The 19,413-nt window shown below is 43.5% G+C and overlaps 1 protein-coding gene across 7 annotated transcripts in view; it reads right to left on the minus strand.

Moving 5' to 3' along the window:
• Window positions 1-19,413, minus strand: part of limch1b (LIM and calponin homology domains 1b) — a 145,848-nt gene that overhangs the window by 85,515 nt on the left and 40,920 nt on the right. For all 7 annotated transcript variants that reach the window (XM_036943114.1, XM_036943110.1, XM_036943111.1 and 4 more), the window contains exon 2: window positions 972-1,042. In XM_036943114.1, coding sequence (XP_036799009.1) covers window positions 972-1,042 — 71 coding nt within the window. The remainder of the gene's footprint in view (window positions 1-971; window positions 1,043-19,413) is intronic.

Consider the following 19,413-nt stretch of genomic DNA (forward strand, 5'->3'; position numbering starts at 1 on the left):
AGCTAGCTACCTACCTACATGTCTTAACAAAATTATCCACTATGCAAGTAACTATTTCGAATGCGTTTGTAAATTCAGTCTGGCCATCTACTCCGATTTCAGAGCACTCTCGTCGGAGTGTACCAGATCTCAGAATAACTGATGAATTTAGGAAAGCTCAACACCCGTTGAATATGGTCGGTGTCAGTAAAAGTTGGCAAATAAATGTAATTAAATTGTTGCCAGCAGCACAGTTAACCAACACTCTGGATAACATGAAAACAGCCTAACCAGCTCTGCTAGGGTGAGCAAAATGGTCAGAGTTTGTGTGGGGGCTAAAGCTTAAGAGGGTGTGAATGATGCTGAATGGGTGTAGACAAAGAAGAGCTCTCCAGTAGGTACCAAAGCATTCAAAGGCCATTTCTCAAAAGTAAGGTTCATCAACTTTCAAAGCAGAATTACTTTCCCATTGTTCCTCAAATGCAGTATATGTTATACCATTTTGTAGCTCTGTGTCTATGATTTCATCCACTGTAAAAAAAAACACAATTTCAAATGTTGCTACATAAGACCGAATCAAGGCGATCGGTCACATACCGACCGCCTGTAGTGTACTTAACTGGTGCGTCAGGCTACTTATACTGTACAATATAAACTGGGTGGTTCGAGCCCTGAATGCTGATTGGCTGGCAGACGTGGTATATAGACCGTAGACCACGGGTATGACGAAACATTTATTTTTACTGCTCTAATTACATTGGTAACCAGTTTATAGCAGCAATAAGGCACCTCTGAGGTTTTTAGTATATGGCCAAAATACCGCGGCTAAGGACTGTATCCAGGCACTCCGCGTTGCGTCGTGTTTCAGAACAGCCATATAAATGCAACTCTTATTGTGCCGAGCAGCAAAGGAAGACAGTTGAGGGTACGTACAGCTTATGTCATGATCGTAACTTGAAGGTGGTTTTTAAAAAAAATGGTAAAACACTTACTCGCACAGCAGGATCCCATTCTCCAGGCCTCCCCTGAAGTCCTTGTCATTGAAGCATCTGCCTGTGACCGCCTGTCGATCAAAAAGGAAAACCAAAAGGTGTCAGTTCCCTTGGTCCCATTCAACCTCACAGGCACTTTAGTCAGTCAGTAGTCCTGCAGTAGCTATGCCTTGTCCTCCTTCTCAGTGTACAACAGTATTTTCTAAATTCAAAGACATGAGTTATTCCTCAGTTGAAGATGTACAACTATAAAATGCTACATTATTTAACATTTAGCTACTTAAATAGCAATATGAAAAAGCACGGCTGGCCGAAGAGGATTAAAGAGAAGGTATAGTGAACTGACACTCACATGTCTACTGTGCTACTGTACATCAACTACTGTACATCAAAAACTCCAGAGCAAAAGAACAAGAAACTAGAAAGGCTATCCAGTCACCCTCGCTCATTGACAGGGATAACTAACAAGCTGTATGTTAACAAGCTTGACGTAAGCTGCCATCATCCCCACCAAATGGCTCCCTGGGGCCGTTCCAGGCCTGTAATTGGACGTGACACAGGGGATTTCTCTCTCGTAGTAGTCCAGTAGCGCTTGCATGACTGGGCTAAGTCTAAATGTGTCACTGTGGTCTAAGGCTCGAAATAGGACATGTGGATGCATATGCTAGACTGTTTTGTTCAAATGTACATTTGTACATCCAAAAGGTGACAATGTGTCTATACTTCAGACTAGTAGCAGGTTGAAAATCATAGAAGAGCATCTAAAAAAAGCTCCTCTCAATTTCAAGCTGAGTAACACTTGGGAGAATGAATGGACTGATGTCAGCACACAACTCACAATCGAAATCTAGGCAAGTTAGAGTACCTTGACCTGTTGACCCCGGTTTCCCAAAAGCATCTGAAGGCTAAGTTCATTGTTAGTACCTTCGTAGGAGCATCGTTAAATCTCAGAGCGGTTTTCCAAAACCATAGTTACTATGGTTGCACTTGAAAATGCTCGTAATCTAACGCCTGCCTCAAACCACTCGTAGAACAGCTAAGTGCGTCGTGAAATTCTTTTTGCCCTCCCACTTTGTGCACAGAAGATCTCCGCTAAACATGGATAAACCGAGTGATTCTATCTCTCTGTGACTGCCAATAACTTCAGAACAAAGTTGACTGCAAATACAACGTTTCCAATGTCTTAGCAATTGATACAAACAAGCGACGTATAAACATATGCTTCAAATGAAAACCCGGGATGACTGCATTCTTTCCATCCTATCAGTATCGAAACATGCTCCAACAACGCACTTAGCGACCGCTCTCTCTGCACGGTGTTTTGGGAAATGGATGTTACATCTTCGGCCATTGTAGGAAAGATACATTGTTAACACATTCATAGGCCTAAATTTCATCGCTATTGGGAAACCGAACCCTGGAATGATGTGTGTATACAAGGACATCCTCCTTACACATCCGCGCACAGATACAAATCCTGCCAAAAACATTGTTTACAACATACACACACGCGCAAACACACACAGTCCCAAACTAATTACAACCGTCTTACTTAAATATCAGCAGCAAACAACCTCCATTCAAAAATCACCTCTAATCTCCCTGTTGTAAGTGTGTAACAGTCTTGCTTCCGTCTCTCTCCTTGAAGCAACCTGGACATGAACCAGGGACCCTCTGAACACAACAACTGCCTCCCATGAAGCATCGTTACCGATCGCTCCACAAAAGCCACAGCCCTTGCAGAATCGCTACTTCTAGGTCTCAGAGAAAGTGACGTTACCGATTGAAACGCTACTAGCGCGCACCGCTAACTAGCTATCCATTTCACACAGGTTAGAAGTGCAAGACCAATTTTAATGTTTTTGTTTTGAGGCGCATAGTAAACATAGCCATTTAAAAAGTGGAGCTCTTCAGATGGTTATTTTTGGAAGCTAATAATGTACGGGATTAAATTCCCTGACTGGTACATTTATTTGCACAGCTGTGGAAAAAGTGTGGAGATACGGGATATACAACGACTGGCTGGCCGGGGTGTGCATTTCTGTCAGTTCTTTGGCTTGTTTGGACGGCGTACAAAAAGAAATGGACTGCTGTAATGACAGTGAGTAGTCCAATATGTTGATGTGTTTGGTGGAAAGGAAACCAGGCCAATTGCCTTGTGTATGTGTGCTGACATTGGGGCCTTTCACTAATACTATTCACAGCAGTGGCTAAGAATAGTGAACCAGGCATTGTCTGTCCATTGACTACACAAAACTGATGAGAGACAACATTCTATTGGAGGTCTGTGTCACTGTGTGAGCTCCAAACATTCTAACACTAAACTGTCAAAAAGCACATAGTCCACATGAGCATTTCATTTATAATTGCTGTATAGTTTTCAGTGTTTAACAATACAGTGCAATGTAGATTTATACAGTGTGATTTTGAGAGAACCGGTTTCTTCCAGTTCAGATTCAACAGTAAAGTATCAGCTTATATTTGTTTAATACAGGAGAATATTTCACTGCAGTGAGGATGATGATGATACAGCAACGCCTGATATATTTCTTAGTTAAAATTGTTGGTATTGTCAGTGTCTGCAAGGCTTGAATAATGTCAAACTGGCTGTCCACTGATTCATCTGATGCAGTAACCTCGAACTCAAGACCTAGAGGGCATCAGCAGATAGCTGTGTTTCCTAAACTGAACAGAGACCCGGTAAGAAAGCCCAGGCCTTTGGCCGACCAACACACCCTGGCTTACCTCCTCATAGGGGCTTCTGGCTGGCACAACCAGGGGGCCTGATCTCTAACAGGCCTCTCCTGGCTAATATAGCCCCTGTGGAACTTTTATCAGGAAGCCACAGCAGTAAAAGGTGAATTTGTTCCTAACACACCAAGGGAGGGTCCATAGACTGGAGCTATACTGTACTGACAGGTTCAATCGAAATAAACACACATTTTCCTGAAAAAAATTGCCTCGGGGGTCCAGCATCCAGGAGAGTTTGACCCCAAAGTCCATTTGGCCCTTTAGTCTAGTTCAAAGACTAAAACCCTTTAGTCTCATTCGATAAATGCAGCCATTTTACAAATTTCCTCAAATTACCTCTCATTTAGATGGAAACATAGACGGAAACTAAGTAATGGGGAGTTATTCTGACCAAGGTCTCAGCCAGTGTCCATTCCCAGTGAAATTTCTGGTAACTTCTGGACCCCAGATTTCAAAACAGCGGGGTCATCTGAGGGGGCTCAATTAGACTGTGGAATGTGTTGCCTTTGTTGTCTCCGGTGGAATGCTTGTTGTCCAAAATGCTTGGCCGCATTGTTCCACAAACAATAATTGTTTTTCTTACTTCCCATCCCCATGGACCCCTTTAATGACCAAACAGAAGCGATTCTCATGGTTTCGTATCCAAGTGTATCAGTTCCAGTACTTTCTCATGCTCGTTGGGAGGAAGGCTCCATTGGAGAAAAACAGCATAGACATACTTTTAAAGGAAGCAACAGAAAAGCTTTGCTCTTTATCCCGAGCCAGGAAAACCAAGGACTCTGAAGAGTAAATCGACAAAGGCCTTGTTCTACTTTGATGACTTCAAGTGTCCTAGATCTGAGGAGCCTGGGAAATGTGTTTCCCCAAAGGAGAAGCAGTTTGTGACTATTTGTTGCTTCTGAAGAACTGTCTGGTCTGGTTGTTCAAGCCAAGCACAGGGAATGAGCAATGAAACATGAGGTATTGCTTGCTTTCCATCCTGGCTAATCCAAATCTACAATATTATTAGTCATACAATGTCAAAAGAAAATCCATTAGAAACAAAATTGCATAACAAAATAGACTCTGAGGCCTCTATCAAACTAGACAAGGTATACTATTCTGCCTGCAAGTTCAAATTCAGATCCAGTGCTCAAGTCATCCGAACGTCTCTAGACAAAATCCTCAGTGACATGAGACCATCGGAGGGCCAACTTTGTCCTGAACAGATGTCTATCTTTGTGGAAATAGTCTTAACTGGACCCCCTAGGGCCCAGCTATTGAAAACAGATCCATTGCATCCCAACATTAATCTCTGGAGCATTTCCCTGGAAGGCTACCTGTCGCAAATGAATAACCGGTAACGCCAGGTTTTTTTGACTGCAGGACTGCAAAACCATTTTTACCACGAGCCCGAGGCAAAGCATGTTCCACCTGTTCCAGAGTTGACAGCTGTTCACTCCATTGCTAATAAAAATAAACAGAGACGTGCGCTCCTCGAAACGGCATGTCGTGGTCTGTTTTGTCAAATGTGATCTGCCAGTCGGGTTTTTTGTATGTGCCCATTGCATAATCCTGACTACCTTACACCACGACTTCAACTGTACACGTACATACAGATGTGGGATCTTAATTTGATCACTTTTTTGTTGCTGATATTGTCCTGCGCCTCAGAAAATGCGGATGATCTTTGTGATTTACTTAAATTAACTTAAAACCCGCACTAAAACAGTTATATTAACAGTACTCAATTTTTCCATTGAGCATACTTTTGTCCAGCTAGTAGCCTAACCAGAGATCAAGCAACATTATGGACTAAACATTCAAATCCTGTTGCTGCAGGATTATTTTGCTACGACAATACTAGTCAAAATAAGATCCTATACATGTACATTCTGGCCACCGACCAATAATCGTTGTAATTTGAAAATCAAAACAAAATGTTGCACATCTATGGAAACATTGTGACTACCAAGTTTGACCAATATATACAGTGCCTTGCGAAAGTATTCGGCCCCCTTGAACTTTGCGACCTTTTGCCACATTTCAGGCTTCAAACATAAAGATATAAAACTGTATTTTTTTGTGAAGAATCAACAACAAGTGGGACACAATCATGAAGTGGAACGACATTTATTGGATATTTCAAACTTTTTTAACAAATCAAAAAGTGAAAAATTGGGCGTGCAAAATTATTCAGCCCCCTTAAGTTAATACTTTGTAGCGCCACCTTTTGCTGCGATTACAGCTGTAAGTCGCTTGGGGTATGTCTCTATCAGTTTTGCACATCGAGAGACTGACATTTTTTCCCATTCCTCCTTGCAAAACAGCTCGAGCTCAGTGAGGTTGGATGGAGAGCATTTGTGAACAGCAGTTTCCAGTTCTTTCCACAGATTCTCGATTGGATTCAGGTCTGGACTTTGACTTGGCCATTCTAACACCTGGATATGTTTATTTTTTAACCATTCCATTGTAGATTTTGCTTTATGTTTTGGATCATTGTCTTGTTGGAAGACAAATCTCCGTCCCAGTCTCAGGTCTTTTGCAGACTCCATCAGGTTTTCTTCCAGAATGGTCCTGTATTTGGCTCCATCCATCTTCCCATCAATTTTAACCATCTTCCCTGTCCCTGCTGAAGAAAAGCAGGCCCAAACCATGATGCTGCCACCACCATGTTTGACAGTGGGGATGGTGTGTTCAGGGTGATGAGCTGTGTTGCTTTTACGCCAAACATAACGTTTTGCATTGTTGCCAAAAAGTTCAATTTTGGTTGCATCTGACCAGAGCACCTTCTTCCACATGTTTGGTGTGTCTCCCAGGTGGCTTGTGGCAAACTTTAAACAACACTTTTTATGGATATCTTTAATAAATGGCTTTCTTCTTGCCACTCTTCCATAAAGGCCAGATTTGTGCAATATACGACTGATTGTTGTCCTATGGACAGAGTCTCCCACCTCAGCTGTAGATCTCTGCAGTTCATCCAGAGTGATCATGGGCCTCTTGGCTGCATCTCTGATCAGTCTTCTCCTTGTATGAGCTGAAAGATTAGAGGGACGGCCAGGTCTCGGTAGATTTGCAGTGGTCTGATACTCCTTCCATTTCAATATTATCGCTTGCACAGTGCTCCTTGGGATGTTTAAAGCTTGGGAAATATTTTTATATCCAAATCCGGCTTTAAACTTCTTCACAACAGTATCTCGGACCTGCCTGGTGTGTTCCTTGTTCTTCATGATGCTCTCTGCGCTTTTGACGGACCTCTGAGACTATCACAGTGCAGGTGCATTTATACGGAGACTTGATTACACACAGGTGGATTGTATTTATCATCATTAGTCATTTAGGCCAACATTGGATCATTCAGAGATCCTCACTGAACTTCTGGAGAGAGTTTGCTGCACTGAAAGTAAAGGGGCTGAATAATTTTTCACGGCCAATTTTTCAGTTTTTGATTTGTTAAAAAAGTTTGAAATATCCAATAAATGTCGTTCCACTTCATGATTGTGTCCCACTTGTTGTTGATTCTTCACAAAAAAAATACAGTTTTATATCTTTATGTTTGAAGCATGAAATGTGGCAAAAGGTCGCAAAGTTCAAGGGGGCCGAATACTTTCGCAAGGCACTGTAGCTACAATAAAAATCTCTGGACCACTCTCAAACCATCCCTGCCCTCCCCCGTCCCTTGGCCTAGAGACAAATGTACAACATGTCTACACTGTCAGAACCTAAAAGGGCACTTCGGTTGTCCCCATAGGAGAACCCTTTGAAGAACACGTTTTAGTTCCAGGTAGAACCCTTTTTAGGTTCCATGTAGAAGCCTTTCCACAGAGGGTTGATCCTAGACTAATCTCTCTCTTGGCCTTTGGCTGAACTGTTGAAGCCCCAAATACCTGGAACCAAAAAGGGTACTCCTATGTGGACAGCTGCAGAACCCCTTTGGAACCCTTTTTTCCAAAAGAGTGTACAGTACAATAAAACGCATCCATGGACACCAACATCATTGTATTGTGGATCATCAGTTTCTAGGAATTCCATGCGTGGGGGGCCTCTCTTTAGGGTTTGTCAAACCATTTGGGGCTTCAACAGTTCAGCCAAAGGCCAAGAGAGGGATTTGTCTAGGATCCATCATCCAAAACTTTCCACACGCTGCCACTCTCAAAGGAAACCAACTGTCTTTGGATGTCTAGCAGCTCCCTCTATTGTGACTATGGGCTTGATGCCCTGGGGCTTGACACATATTATACACTGGGGTGGGAGGGAATTAGGGGTTCAATGTCACAGTTGGTGGCTGTGCTTGCTGCCACTACTGTGGTAACTCAGGGGGCAGCTGTTAACTTTAAAGAGACTTCGCAGCACTACAGTGGGTGAGAATAGACGACACATCTCCACCACAGCTGCCCTCCTCTACGGTCCCAAAGGCTGCTGGGAAAGCAGTTGGCGGCTGGAGGATTCTGGCCTACTTTCTGCTTTTAGCACTAGCCCAGTGGTGCTATTCTATTATATTAAGGAGTGGGAGAAAGAGGGGGATGAGGAGGGAGAGGTGGAGAAGAGCTAGCCTCGTTTGGTAGTATAAATGCATAACCCCTTGGCAAGAATTGGTTAACATTTCCAACAGTTCCCCATCTCTATTTTTTGAATTTGAAAAAAGTAATGAACATACATTTTAACCCAGATTTGAACCACTAGGGTCACAGGTTCACAAATCAACAAAAGGGTTGTTGCCCTACTGATGGACTAATTGACAGCTGGGAGACACAACTGAATTGCTAAATTATTATTTGGAAAGAGAGCAGCAAAACCTCCATATTTTTTCAACCAGAACACTATCCAAATGCCTGTGGTCTCATTTTTCAGTGAAAGGTCAACGCAGTTTCATTCTTTCCCTCCGAGCCCTCGGAAACTATTGGCCAGGCCTCCCGTCAAGGAGTGAATTTCCATAAAACTGAAAAATGAGACGCTTTTTCCCCACAGCTTTATGATATTTCCCCTGTTCTGCTGCCCCTCCCTCCTGTTCAAACAAAACGCAATAGAAGGAAGATGCAAGGCTAGCGACTTAGCTTTAGCGTGTGGTGAACAGGGATGAGCTACAATATACTGTCATCACATTCGCGCCTATGGCGCAGGAAGAGGAGAGAGGCTAGACTATCTGGAGAGAACGTGTAGGCCTGTTAAACTTCTATCTTCTTTGTCTACAATGGGTTCATTGATGTGGTCTTGGCAGAGACTGTATCAGATTTGGAGACTGGTCCTTAGGCTTGCTGCAGGTCTATATAGTAAATCACCCAAGTGGAGGTCAAAAGTATTTAGAGGCTGACATCCAATAGATACAAGCTAATACAGTGAGCGCACATTTAAAAGTTCGGCCAGGAATACTTGCTAAGCTAGGTAACATTGCCTCACAGCCCTGAACTGTGCATTTTTTCTTTTGAAATACCATAAACCTCACAATGCTCTGCAATATATTTATGTCTTAACTGTTCTTTTTACGATGTCCTTGAGAAGGCAGCGACACACAGTCTATAGCCTACCTCTATGTCAGCCTCAACATTTACAGTACATACACGCATCTAGATTTTTATGCGGGACTTGAGCAGGAGTCAGCTCTGAGGAAACGCCAGAGGTTTAAATCAACTAAACCACAACACAGGCGTGCCAAAAGGATCATTGCAGGTAATGAAGCACCCTTACTCTGGTATTACGCAGTTGAAATCAGAATGAGACCACAGCAAAGTCAAAACCCAGTCTGTAAATCCCTCACTAAAGACACACCAACAGAAGGCTCGTCATAAAAAAACAAACACAGCTACTGATTGAGAAATTAGGATATGGTTTATTTGATTGTGGGCAATTTATCTAAGCCTTGAGGTCAGATTTAATACTGTATACAGTGCAACTGTTTGTAAATGTCATAAAAGGATGCTGTGCCTTCAAAAACCACATACACAATGAAACAAACTTTTTCACTATGAAGTATTCGTAAGGGGTAGAAGCATGCAAGGGAAAGAATGTTGCACAATAGACTAGAGTTGAATGGCACCAGCCTGCTTCTCTTGTTACACCCTAACCCACAAGAGCTATATTGGGTGACAACACTCCATTACCTTGATTTATATCATGATTTATGTGGAACACAACAGTAGAGAGAGACAAACACACCAACAAGGTAGAGCCTGCTATAATCTTAGTCATTTATTTTGTAACTTTTTTATTGAACCTTAATTTGAACAGGGACTCAGTGTTGAGTCCAATGGTCTCATTTCCAGGTGAGCCCTGTGTACACAATACACATCGAGATACAATATACACATTAAAACTACACATGCATAAATACATAAAAATACACAAAAACACAATCATTTACTGTTGATTACTTCGGGGAAAATACAATTTATTATTATTTATGGTACTATACTAAATGTAAGTACAGTGTGTATGAACATGCCACATTTTCATCTATCCTGAGACAGTAGGTTTAGATTATTTTCCCAATTTGTCTGGATAAATACAGCCACAAATATAAATGGTAGCAATGTGAGAAAACCGTCTAGTTATTACAATTGAGGCATCAGAGTTCGTATCCTTCCTAGATTCTCATTTTATCTCCTCAGGTCCTGGTCCCTCAGAAATTTGCCCAATGGTAAATTCTACCAAGTAGAATTAGTAGTACCAGTTTGCTTTTTAATCTCCCAGCATAGTTCATATGGTTTATGTGAACAGCTGAATTATACATGTATTCTATATTCTACAGTCATATTGTGGGAAAGCAGGCAGAAAACAGTATTGTGTTTCTTTGCTGATATAGTCTGGTGCAAATTTACTCTGCTACTCCCAAGTTTACAACCATCACTGTAAATCTAGAAGATGGCTGTTGAGGAACACAGACACACACACCTATAAATAAATTAACCACAGCACAGAGGTTTGAGAACGCAAAAACAGATTGAGCTCACCATACAACCCAGACGATTTATAGACTCCTTCAACTTAATTCATCAACAAAATGGCTATAAAACATATTTGTAAATATATGAATGCCTTCAATGTAGTGAGGGTTGGTGGCTGCCTGTTGACTTGAAGCTGATTTTGATGTCAGTTCTTGCTGGCTATGCTAAATTGTCGCCGTATACACACATGGTTGACAAATGGGTGGTTTGTTTGGCTGTGTGTGTGTGTGTGTGTGTGTGTGTGTGTGTGGCCAAAATTTGACCGGCATAACTTTTATTTACCTCACATTGAAATATGCACTATGCAGAAATCGCTCTGCCATTTCCTGGTTGTTAAATTCTAATAGTTTGCCTAATTTCAGTTTGTGAGACAAAACAAGCAAGTATCTTAAAACGCTGTGAAATATATTTTTCATAACCAAACATGTTGTATTTTCAGCTGTCTGAAGCTGGTGTACAAAACCCAAAGTAAAACGCAAAAACAAAACTTGAGAACGGGAAGCATAGAAATAGTGCACATAGAACATATCTACCACATCTTAGACTTGCTTTAAATGAGAATGACAGATCTATGACACACATTTCTATGCGAATTTGGTCGGGTCCCCCAAAAATTGACATATTACAGCTTTAATAAAATGTACCGGACCCATATGCATTGGTTGTGTAACCTGATTAGGGCATCCACCCAGAGTTCTCAGAATGACAGAACTCACATTTAGTTTATGGTAATTCATTGTATCTCGGATGCAACGGTGTGAGTCAGACATTCTTACTGAATTCCAATAAGCAACTTGAAGATGTTAAAATACATAGGCGGCGCGCCCATGAGGCTAGAGGAAGCTAAGCTTTCCCTAAAATAAATTCAAATCAATTGCCAAAATTATATAGCCTAAATAGCTTACTCCTGTCTACAGACAGAAAATCTTTCAAAATAGTCTGCCACACTAGTAAGCAGAATTTGGGTACAGAGGATCATTAGCTTCTTTTAAAAAAACAATATAGTCAGAAGGGCCCGCAATTTGGGCAGAGCACGTGGCAAATACCAAATAGATGATTGTTGAGATGTGATTGCTCTTTACTGACAGACAGACCCTGCAAGGTATATCGCTATATGTAAAAATACAAATCAAAAAGTAGTCTTTTATTGGCACCAGCGGAGAATATCGGCCATATCCCCGGTGAGTGTGGTGAGTGTGCATATTCACTGTCTTTATCAAATGGGTCAGTGCCACTTTTGTTATTGGACAATCATTTCCTCCTCCAGGTTAGATGGATGTCCTATCATATTTGTGTCTCCCCTTTTCGTAGGCCGAATATATGGATCAGACAGCATCGTTTCTATTCATCTGTTTGTCAGTGACAGCAGAGTACACTACCGTGTAATTTTTGACGTATTAAAAAAGATTCTGCTAATGTCTCTGGTCATATAAAGTGTAGTACAATTGCATCAAATGTGTTCATAAAAAGGCCAACATTTTCCTGTGCAAAGAAAGGTGAAGAAATGTAGACATCTGATATATCCTATAGCCTAGGCCTACTCTAAGCCACTAGTGCTGCAGTCTGTTGTGAATATTTATTGTATTATATATTATTACTATATTATCCACTGGTATTTACATATATGAATAGGCTAAAATGCATCATTTCGGAATGTTTTTTTTCTTTTCTCCCACACAATTGGGAGGATTGTGTCAATTTTATCTATCTGCTCCTCTTTCTTTTTTTATTGGCCAAATGCCAGCTATTACCGGCTAAAGGAAACCCTGGTGCATGTGTGCTGTCAGGTCTAGTTGCTAAATGTCTGACTTCTGTGAGATAGCAAGGATCAACATGCTCTTGGAGCACAGAATCTCCCCTTAAAAACTTTTTCATGCCTGTCATTCAGCATAGGACATCCGGAAAGTATACAAACACCTTGATTTTTTCCACATTTTGTTACGTTACATCCTTATTCTAAAATGTGTTAATCCCTCATCAACCTACACACAATACCCCATAATGACGAAGCAAAAACAGTAGAATTGGTTATTTTTGCAAATGTATGTAAAAAATAAACTGAAATATCACATTTACATAACTATTCAGACACTTTACCCAGTACTTTGTTGAAGCACCATGGGCAATGATTGCAGCCTCGAGTCTTCTTGGTGTGATGCTACAAGCTTGGCACACCTGTATTTGGGGAGTTTCTCCCATTCTTCTCTGCAGATCCTCTCAAATTCTGTCAGGTTGGATGGGGAGCGTCACTGCACAGCTATTTTCAGGTCTCTCCAGAGATGTTTGATCGGGTTCAAGTCCGGGCTCTGGCTTGGCCCTCAAGGACATTGAGAGACTTGACCCGAAGCTGCTCCTGCGTTGTCTTGGCTGTGTGCTTAGGGTGGTTGTCCTGTTGGAAGGTGAACCTTGGCCCCAGTCTGAGGTCCTGAGCAGGTTTTCATCAATGATCTCGCTGCACTTTGCTCCGTTCATTAGTCTCTCGATCCTGACTAGTCTCCCAGTCCCTGCCGCTGAAAAACATCCCCACAGCACGATGCTGCCACCACCATGCTTCACCGGAGGGATGGTGGCAGGTTTCCTCCAGAAGTGACACTTGGCATTCAGGCCAAATAGTTCAATTTTGGCTTCATCAGACCAGAGAATCTTGTTTTTAGGTGCCTTTTGGAAAACTCCAAGTGGGCTGTCATGTGCCTTTTACTGAGGAGTGGCTTTCGTCTGGCCAGTCAACCATGAAGGCCTGATTGGTGGAGTGCTGCAGAAATGGTTGTCCTTCTGGAAGGTTATCCCATCTCTACAGAGGAACTCTAGAGCTCTGTCAGAGTGACCATCGGGTTCTTGGTCACCTTCCTAACCAAGGTCCTTCTCCCCCAACTGCTCAGTTTGACTGGCGGCCAGCTCCAGGAAGAGTCTTGGTGGTTCCAAACTTCTTCCATTTAAGAATGATGGAGGCCAATGTGTTCTTGGGGATATTCAATGCTGCAGAAATGTTTTAGTGACCTTTCCCAGAATCTGTGCCTCAATACAATCCTGTCTCTGAGTTCTACGGACAATTACTTCGACCTCATGGCTTGGTTTTTGCTCTGACATGCACTGTCAACTGTGGGGCCATATATAGACAGGTGTGTGCCTTTCCAAATTATGTCCAATCAATTTAAATGTACCACTGGTGGACTCCAATCAAGCTGTAGAAACATCTCAAAGATGATCAATGGAAATAGGATGCACCTGAGCTTAATCTGGAGTTTCACAGCAAAGGGTCTGAATACTTATGTAACTAAGGAATTTGTTTTTTATTTTTAATAAATTTGCAAAACTTTTGAAAAACCTGGTTTCGCTTTGTCATTATGGGGTTCCTTTATTTTTATTTAATCCATTTTAGGATAAGGCTGTAATGTAACAAAATGTGGAAAAAGGGACGGGGTCTGAATACTTTCCAAATGCACTGTAGCTCTCCTTCCTCATCTAAGTGCCACACCCTGATCTGTTTCACCTGTCTTGTACATGTCTCCACCCCCCTCCAGGTGTCGCCCATCTTTCATAGTTTCCCTGGTTCCGACCATTCTGCCTGCACGGACCCCGAGCCTGCCTGCCGTTCTGTACCTGCCTGACTCTGACCCGTTTACGAACCTCTACATGTCCTGACCCCAAGCCTACCTGCTGTTCAGTACCTTATCACCTCTGCCCTGGATTACGGATCTCTGCCTGCCTTTGACCAGTCTTTTGCCTGCCCCCTGTCTGGGTCAATAAACATCTGTGACTCTAGCTGTCTGCATCTGGGTCTTATCCCGAGTTCTGATAGTACGAACTGGCCATGACCGACCCAGCAGTCAGCTCTCCCTGCAAGGAGCCAAGAGGAGTTACTGCAATGTCTTATGGAGGGACTCCATACCCTGGCAGAGAGATCCCTGGAGATCCCGGAGCCAGGCTTTTCTCTCCCAGTGCTCCCTCATTTTCGAGCTGCAGCCTTCTTCGTTCCCCTCGGACCGCTCGAGGATAGCGTACATCATACCGCTGATGTATGGGAGGGCACTCGCCTGGGCCACGTCGATGTGGGAGCAACAGTCCGTCGTCAGCCTCAGTCTGAAGGAGTTCATGGAGGAAGTTCGGAAAGTGTTTGATTCTCCGTTGTCCGGGAGAGAGGCTGCTCGTAAGCTGCTCCAACTACGTCAAGACTCCCGTAGTGTGGCAGACTACGCAGTGGATTTTCGCATGCTGGCGGATGAGAGTGCCTGTAACCTTGAAGTATTGTTCGACATGTTCCTTCACGGATTATCGGAGGTGATCAAAGACGAGCTCGCAGCCTGGGAGCTCCCCATGGACCTTGACTCGCTCATAGCCATCCGGACCATCCGGATCGATGGGCGGCTTCGAGAACGTAGGAAGGAGAGGGAATCTGTGCCCTTTCGCCCTTGCTTGACCTCGATTCCCACCTCGCCTCCAAAGAAGACTCCCGAAGTCTACATGTCCGAGTGAACTCGACTTCACCCAAGTTCTCTCGGGATTCACAGAGGGATGCCAACTCGCCTCCTTCAGAGTCCTTGCATCTGGGCAAGGCTAGATTGAATCCGGTTGAGCGTTTACACCAACTCCACACCTAGAGCTGTCTATATTGTGGAGCTACGGGACATTTCATAGCTACCTGCCCATTAAAAGGGGTGTTGGAGGTCCACTCTTTCCTCTGGTCTAAAAAATATCCCAATGCCCCAGGGCTGTGATTGGGGACACTGCCCTGTGTAGGGTGCAGTCTTTCGGATGGTACGTTAAACGGGTGTCCTGACTCTCTGAGGTCATTAAAGATCCCATGGCACTTATCGTAAGAGTAGGGGTGTTAACCCCTGTGTCCTGGCTAAATTCCCAATCTGGCCCTCAAACCATCAAGGTCACCTAATAATCCCCAGTTTACAATTGGCTCATTCACCCCCCTCCTCTCCCCTGTAACTATTCCCCAAATTGTTGCTGTAAATGAGAATGCGTTCTCAGCCTACTTACCTGGTAAAATAACAGATAAATAAAATAAAATACATTTAAAAAAAACTCATACTCTGGTGGGCCATACGGAGAACTTTTCCTTTCCCCTTACTCGCACCCGTTTCCATGCCATTCTGCTGTGAGGGAACAAGTCGAAATCTCTCTGGGTACTCATCGACTGAGGCCAATGAGTTTTTTGGAAGCTACCCTGGCGTCCGAGCTAGGCAGCCCCACTCAGCCCCTCTCCATTCCCATGGACGTTAGAGCGCTGGACGGGCGTTCTATAGGCTGGGTCACCCACAATACCACCCCCATCAACCTACGTGTGTCAGGGAACCACAGAGAGACGATCCAATTCCTGCTTATTAAGTCTCCTCAAGTTCACAATGTATTGGGATACTCTTGGCTCCAGCGACACAATCCCCTTATTGACTGGTCTGCTGGTGCCATCAACAGAGAATCAAACACCTTCCAAACTTCCTCCACAAACTCCTCCAGACTGAGGCAGATGGTGGACTGTTGCTCTCACACCGCCATCATTCCACATTCCCAGGGTTCTCATTACAGTTGTTTTGACGGCAGCTTAGCGTTCAGGCCAGAAGGGTGGTGTGTTAGGGATACTAATACATGAGTTCCAACAGCCATGGGGTGTAGCCACCACTTCGGAGACCAAGGAATAGACAGATATAATGAATGAGTAGAAAAGGGATTTTAATCTTTGAACGAAGGAATGGAAAGAATGCATATCACTTTAACACTTGACAGAAGGAAGTGGTTAGTTTCCAAAGCATTGTGAATGCTGACAAATACAGACGCACACACACAGAGAGACACATTTAATAAGGCCAACAGTGTACCTATGATGAAAATTACAGGCCTCTCATCTTTTTAAGTGGGAGAACTTGTACAATTGGTGGCTGACTAAATACTTTTTTGCCCCACTGTACATGTAGGTATTGTGTGGGAAGAGTGAGAACAAACTGCTGTCAAAACCAGAGCACAAGTAATGTTCAACACCTCTTCACTGCTGCAGTCTCATTCACACACACACACACACACACACACCTTCTCTTTCATCATTTAACACTAACACACACATCCATACTGCGCTCTCTACATGCTCACAGTACCACCAACATTCCCAGGCCCATTCCCTGGGAGACTCAACTGCGTAGGAAACCTTACATAACCTCTGATTGGTCATCCATTACTCCCCCTCATCAAGAAAGACGTACTGCTTTTCCTGGAAAAAGACAGACCCATAGAGAACCATATCATAGAGTATCTTCAACCAGGTATTACTAAGCACACACACACACACACACACACCTTTCTGTCTGGGATTAGGGAGGATGGTACAGGTGTTATTTATCTCCATCTACTTAGCTTTCTCCTCCAGCACTCCACATAAACGTGTGTTAAATCTTATACCTTGATCTCCCTGGTTTTGACAAGCAGCGGTGAAAGACCACCTGACCTCTTGGTCACCCGTCAAATCTGTGTTTGCCGTTTCAGGCTTGATTGAAGGTCGAGGTGGTTAAGAATTCATCTCAGGGTCTCACTACCAGAGACATGACTAACACTAAAGATACTGTGTGATCCATCCTCAGGGAGGTGGCCTACAGTTTACTGTGGATCCATCCTCAGGGAGGTGGCCTACAGTATACTGTGGATCCATCCTCAAGGAGGTGGCCTACAGTATACTGTGGATCCATCCTCAGGGAGGTGGCCTACAGTATACTGTGGATCCATCCTCAGGGAGGTGGCCTACAGTATACTGTGGATCCATCCTCAGGGAGGTGGTCTACAGTATACTGTGGATCCATCCTCAGGGAGGTGGTCTACAGTATACTGTGGATCCATCCTCAGGGAGGTGGTCTACAGTATACTGTGGATCCATCCTCAGGGAGGTGGTCTACAGTATACTGTGGATCCATCCTCAGGGAGGTGGTCTACAGTATACTGTGGATCCATCCTCAGGGAGGTGGTCTACAGTATACTGTGGATCCATCCTCAGGGAGGTGGTCTACAGTATACTGTTGATCCATCCTCATGGAGGTGGCCTACAGTATACTGTTGATCCATCCTTAGGGACGTGCTACATGTGGCCTGATGTTGGACTACCTTTTCTGATGTGTTGTGTTTGGCTAGCAAGGAAGGAAGGAAGGAAGGAAGGAAGGAGCCCTAATGTCCACATCTGTTTCTAACACACCCGATCTTGCCAATCAACCAATCAGACCTTGATTGAAGCTGGGATGGAACAAAAGCATTTGTACACCCTTTAGAGGTGGAGTTACACTGATAGTGACAGTGGTGTAGTGTCACAGTAGGGTTACCGGTCACTCATACATATTTAACCGACTCAGGGACATTAGCATACAACTCTGGCCTACATCGCAAGGTCTCTCTCTCTCCCTCTTCTCTACAGGTTGTGTGAGAAAGCAGGGCCTTGCCTTTGAGACATAGGGTGATTAAGTTCATAGAAAATTCTCCTGTATAGCATCCTGAATGAACGAGCTGGAAAAGTCCTTGACTTGATTTAATTTGAGGCAATTTTCTTCATGGCCACACTTACATGTCATACACAGTAACACAACTTAAACATAATTATGTATTGGCAATAATTTGTACAGGCCTCAGTGTAACGCTCATTCCTTCGACGATAAAAGCGAATCCGACCATCACCCCTGGTGAGACAAAACCGCGACTTGTCAGTGAAGAGCACTTTTTGCCAGTCCTGCCCATAAGCGACGTTGTTGCCAGTGATGTCTGGTGAGGACCTGCCTTATAACAGGCCTACAAGCCCTCAGTCCAGCCTCTCTCAGCATATTGCAGACAGTCTGAGCACTGATGGAGGGATGTGCGTTCGTGATGTAACTCGGGCAGATGTTGTTGCCATTCTGTACCTGTCCAGAAGGCGTGATGTTCGGATGTACCGATCCTGTGCAGGTGTTGTTACAAGTGGTCTGCCACTGCGAGGACGATCAGCTGTCCGTCCTGTCTCCCTGTAGTGCTGTCTTAGGCGTCTCACAGTAGGGACATGGCAATTTATTGCCCTGGCCACATCTGCAATCCTCATGCCTCCTTGCAGCATGCCTAAGGCACGTTCACGCAGATGAGCAGGGACCCTGGGCATCTTTCTTTTTGATGTTTTTCCCAGAGTCAGTTGAAAGGCCTCTTTAGTTTCCTAAGTTTCATAACTGTGACCTTAATTGCCTACCGTCTGTAAGCTGTTAGTGTCTTAACTACCATTCCATAGGTGCATGTTCATTAATTGTTTATGGTTCATTGAACAAGCATGGGAAACCATGTTTAAACCCTTTACAATGAAGCTCTGTGAAGTTATTTGGATTTTTACGAATTATCTTTGAAAGACAGGGTCCTGAAAAGGGATTTATTTTTTGCTGAGTTTAGCTCGATATCAATGGTTGCCAAGTGTTTGACATGGTTCAAGAACAGTATTCCAATGTTGAATTGCAACATAACAATCTAGTGTGTTAGTGGCACTTGACAAAGGAAATCATTCTACACAGGTAGAATTCACAGATTCCATGAAGCTAAAACACTACAGTAACACTACAGCTTGAAATGAATTGGCATGTGCTTTCCAAAACCAGAATAAGCATTTTCACAGACAAACTGCGGCTGGTGGGTTCAGTACATTCACGTAGAATGTACTTCTCCCCAGGAAGTAAGGTGTAACATCTAAAACAGCTATGTAGCATGACACAAAACACTAACAATGTAGAGCATTGTCAAATGAGGAACAGAAAAACACATTACTGCTTAATACCCCAAGCCCC

Source organism: Oncorhynchus mykiss, chromosome 14, assembly GCF_013265735.2.
Source record: "Oncorhynchus mykiss isolate Arlee chromosome 14, USDA_OmykA_1.1, whole genome shotgun sequence".
Lineage (NCBI taxonomy): Eukaryota > Metazoa > Chordata > Actinopteri > Salmoniformes > Salmonidae > Oncorhynchus > Oncorhynchus mykiss.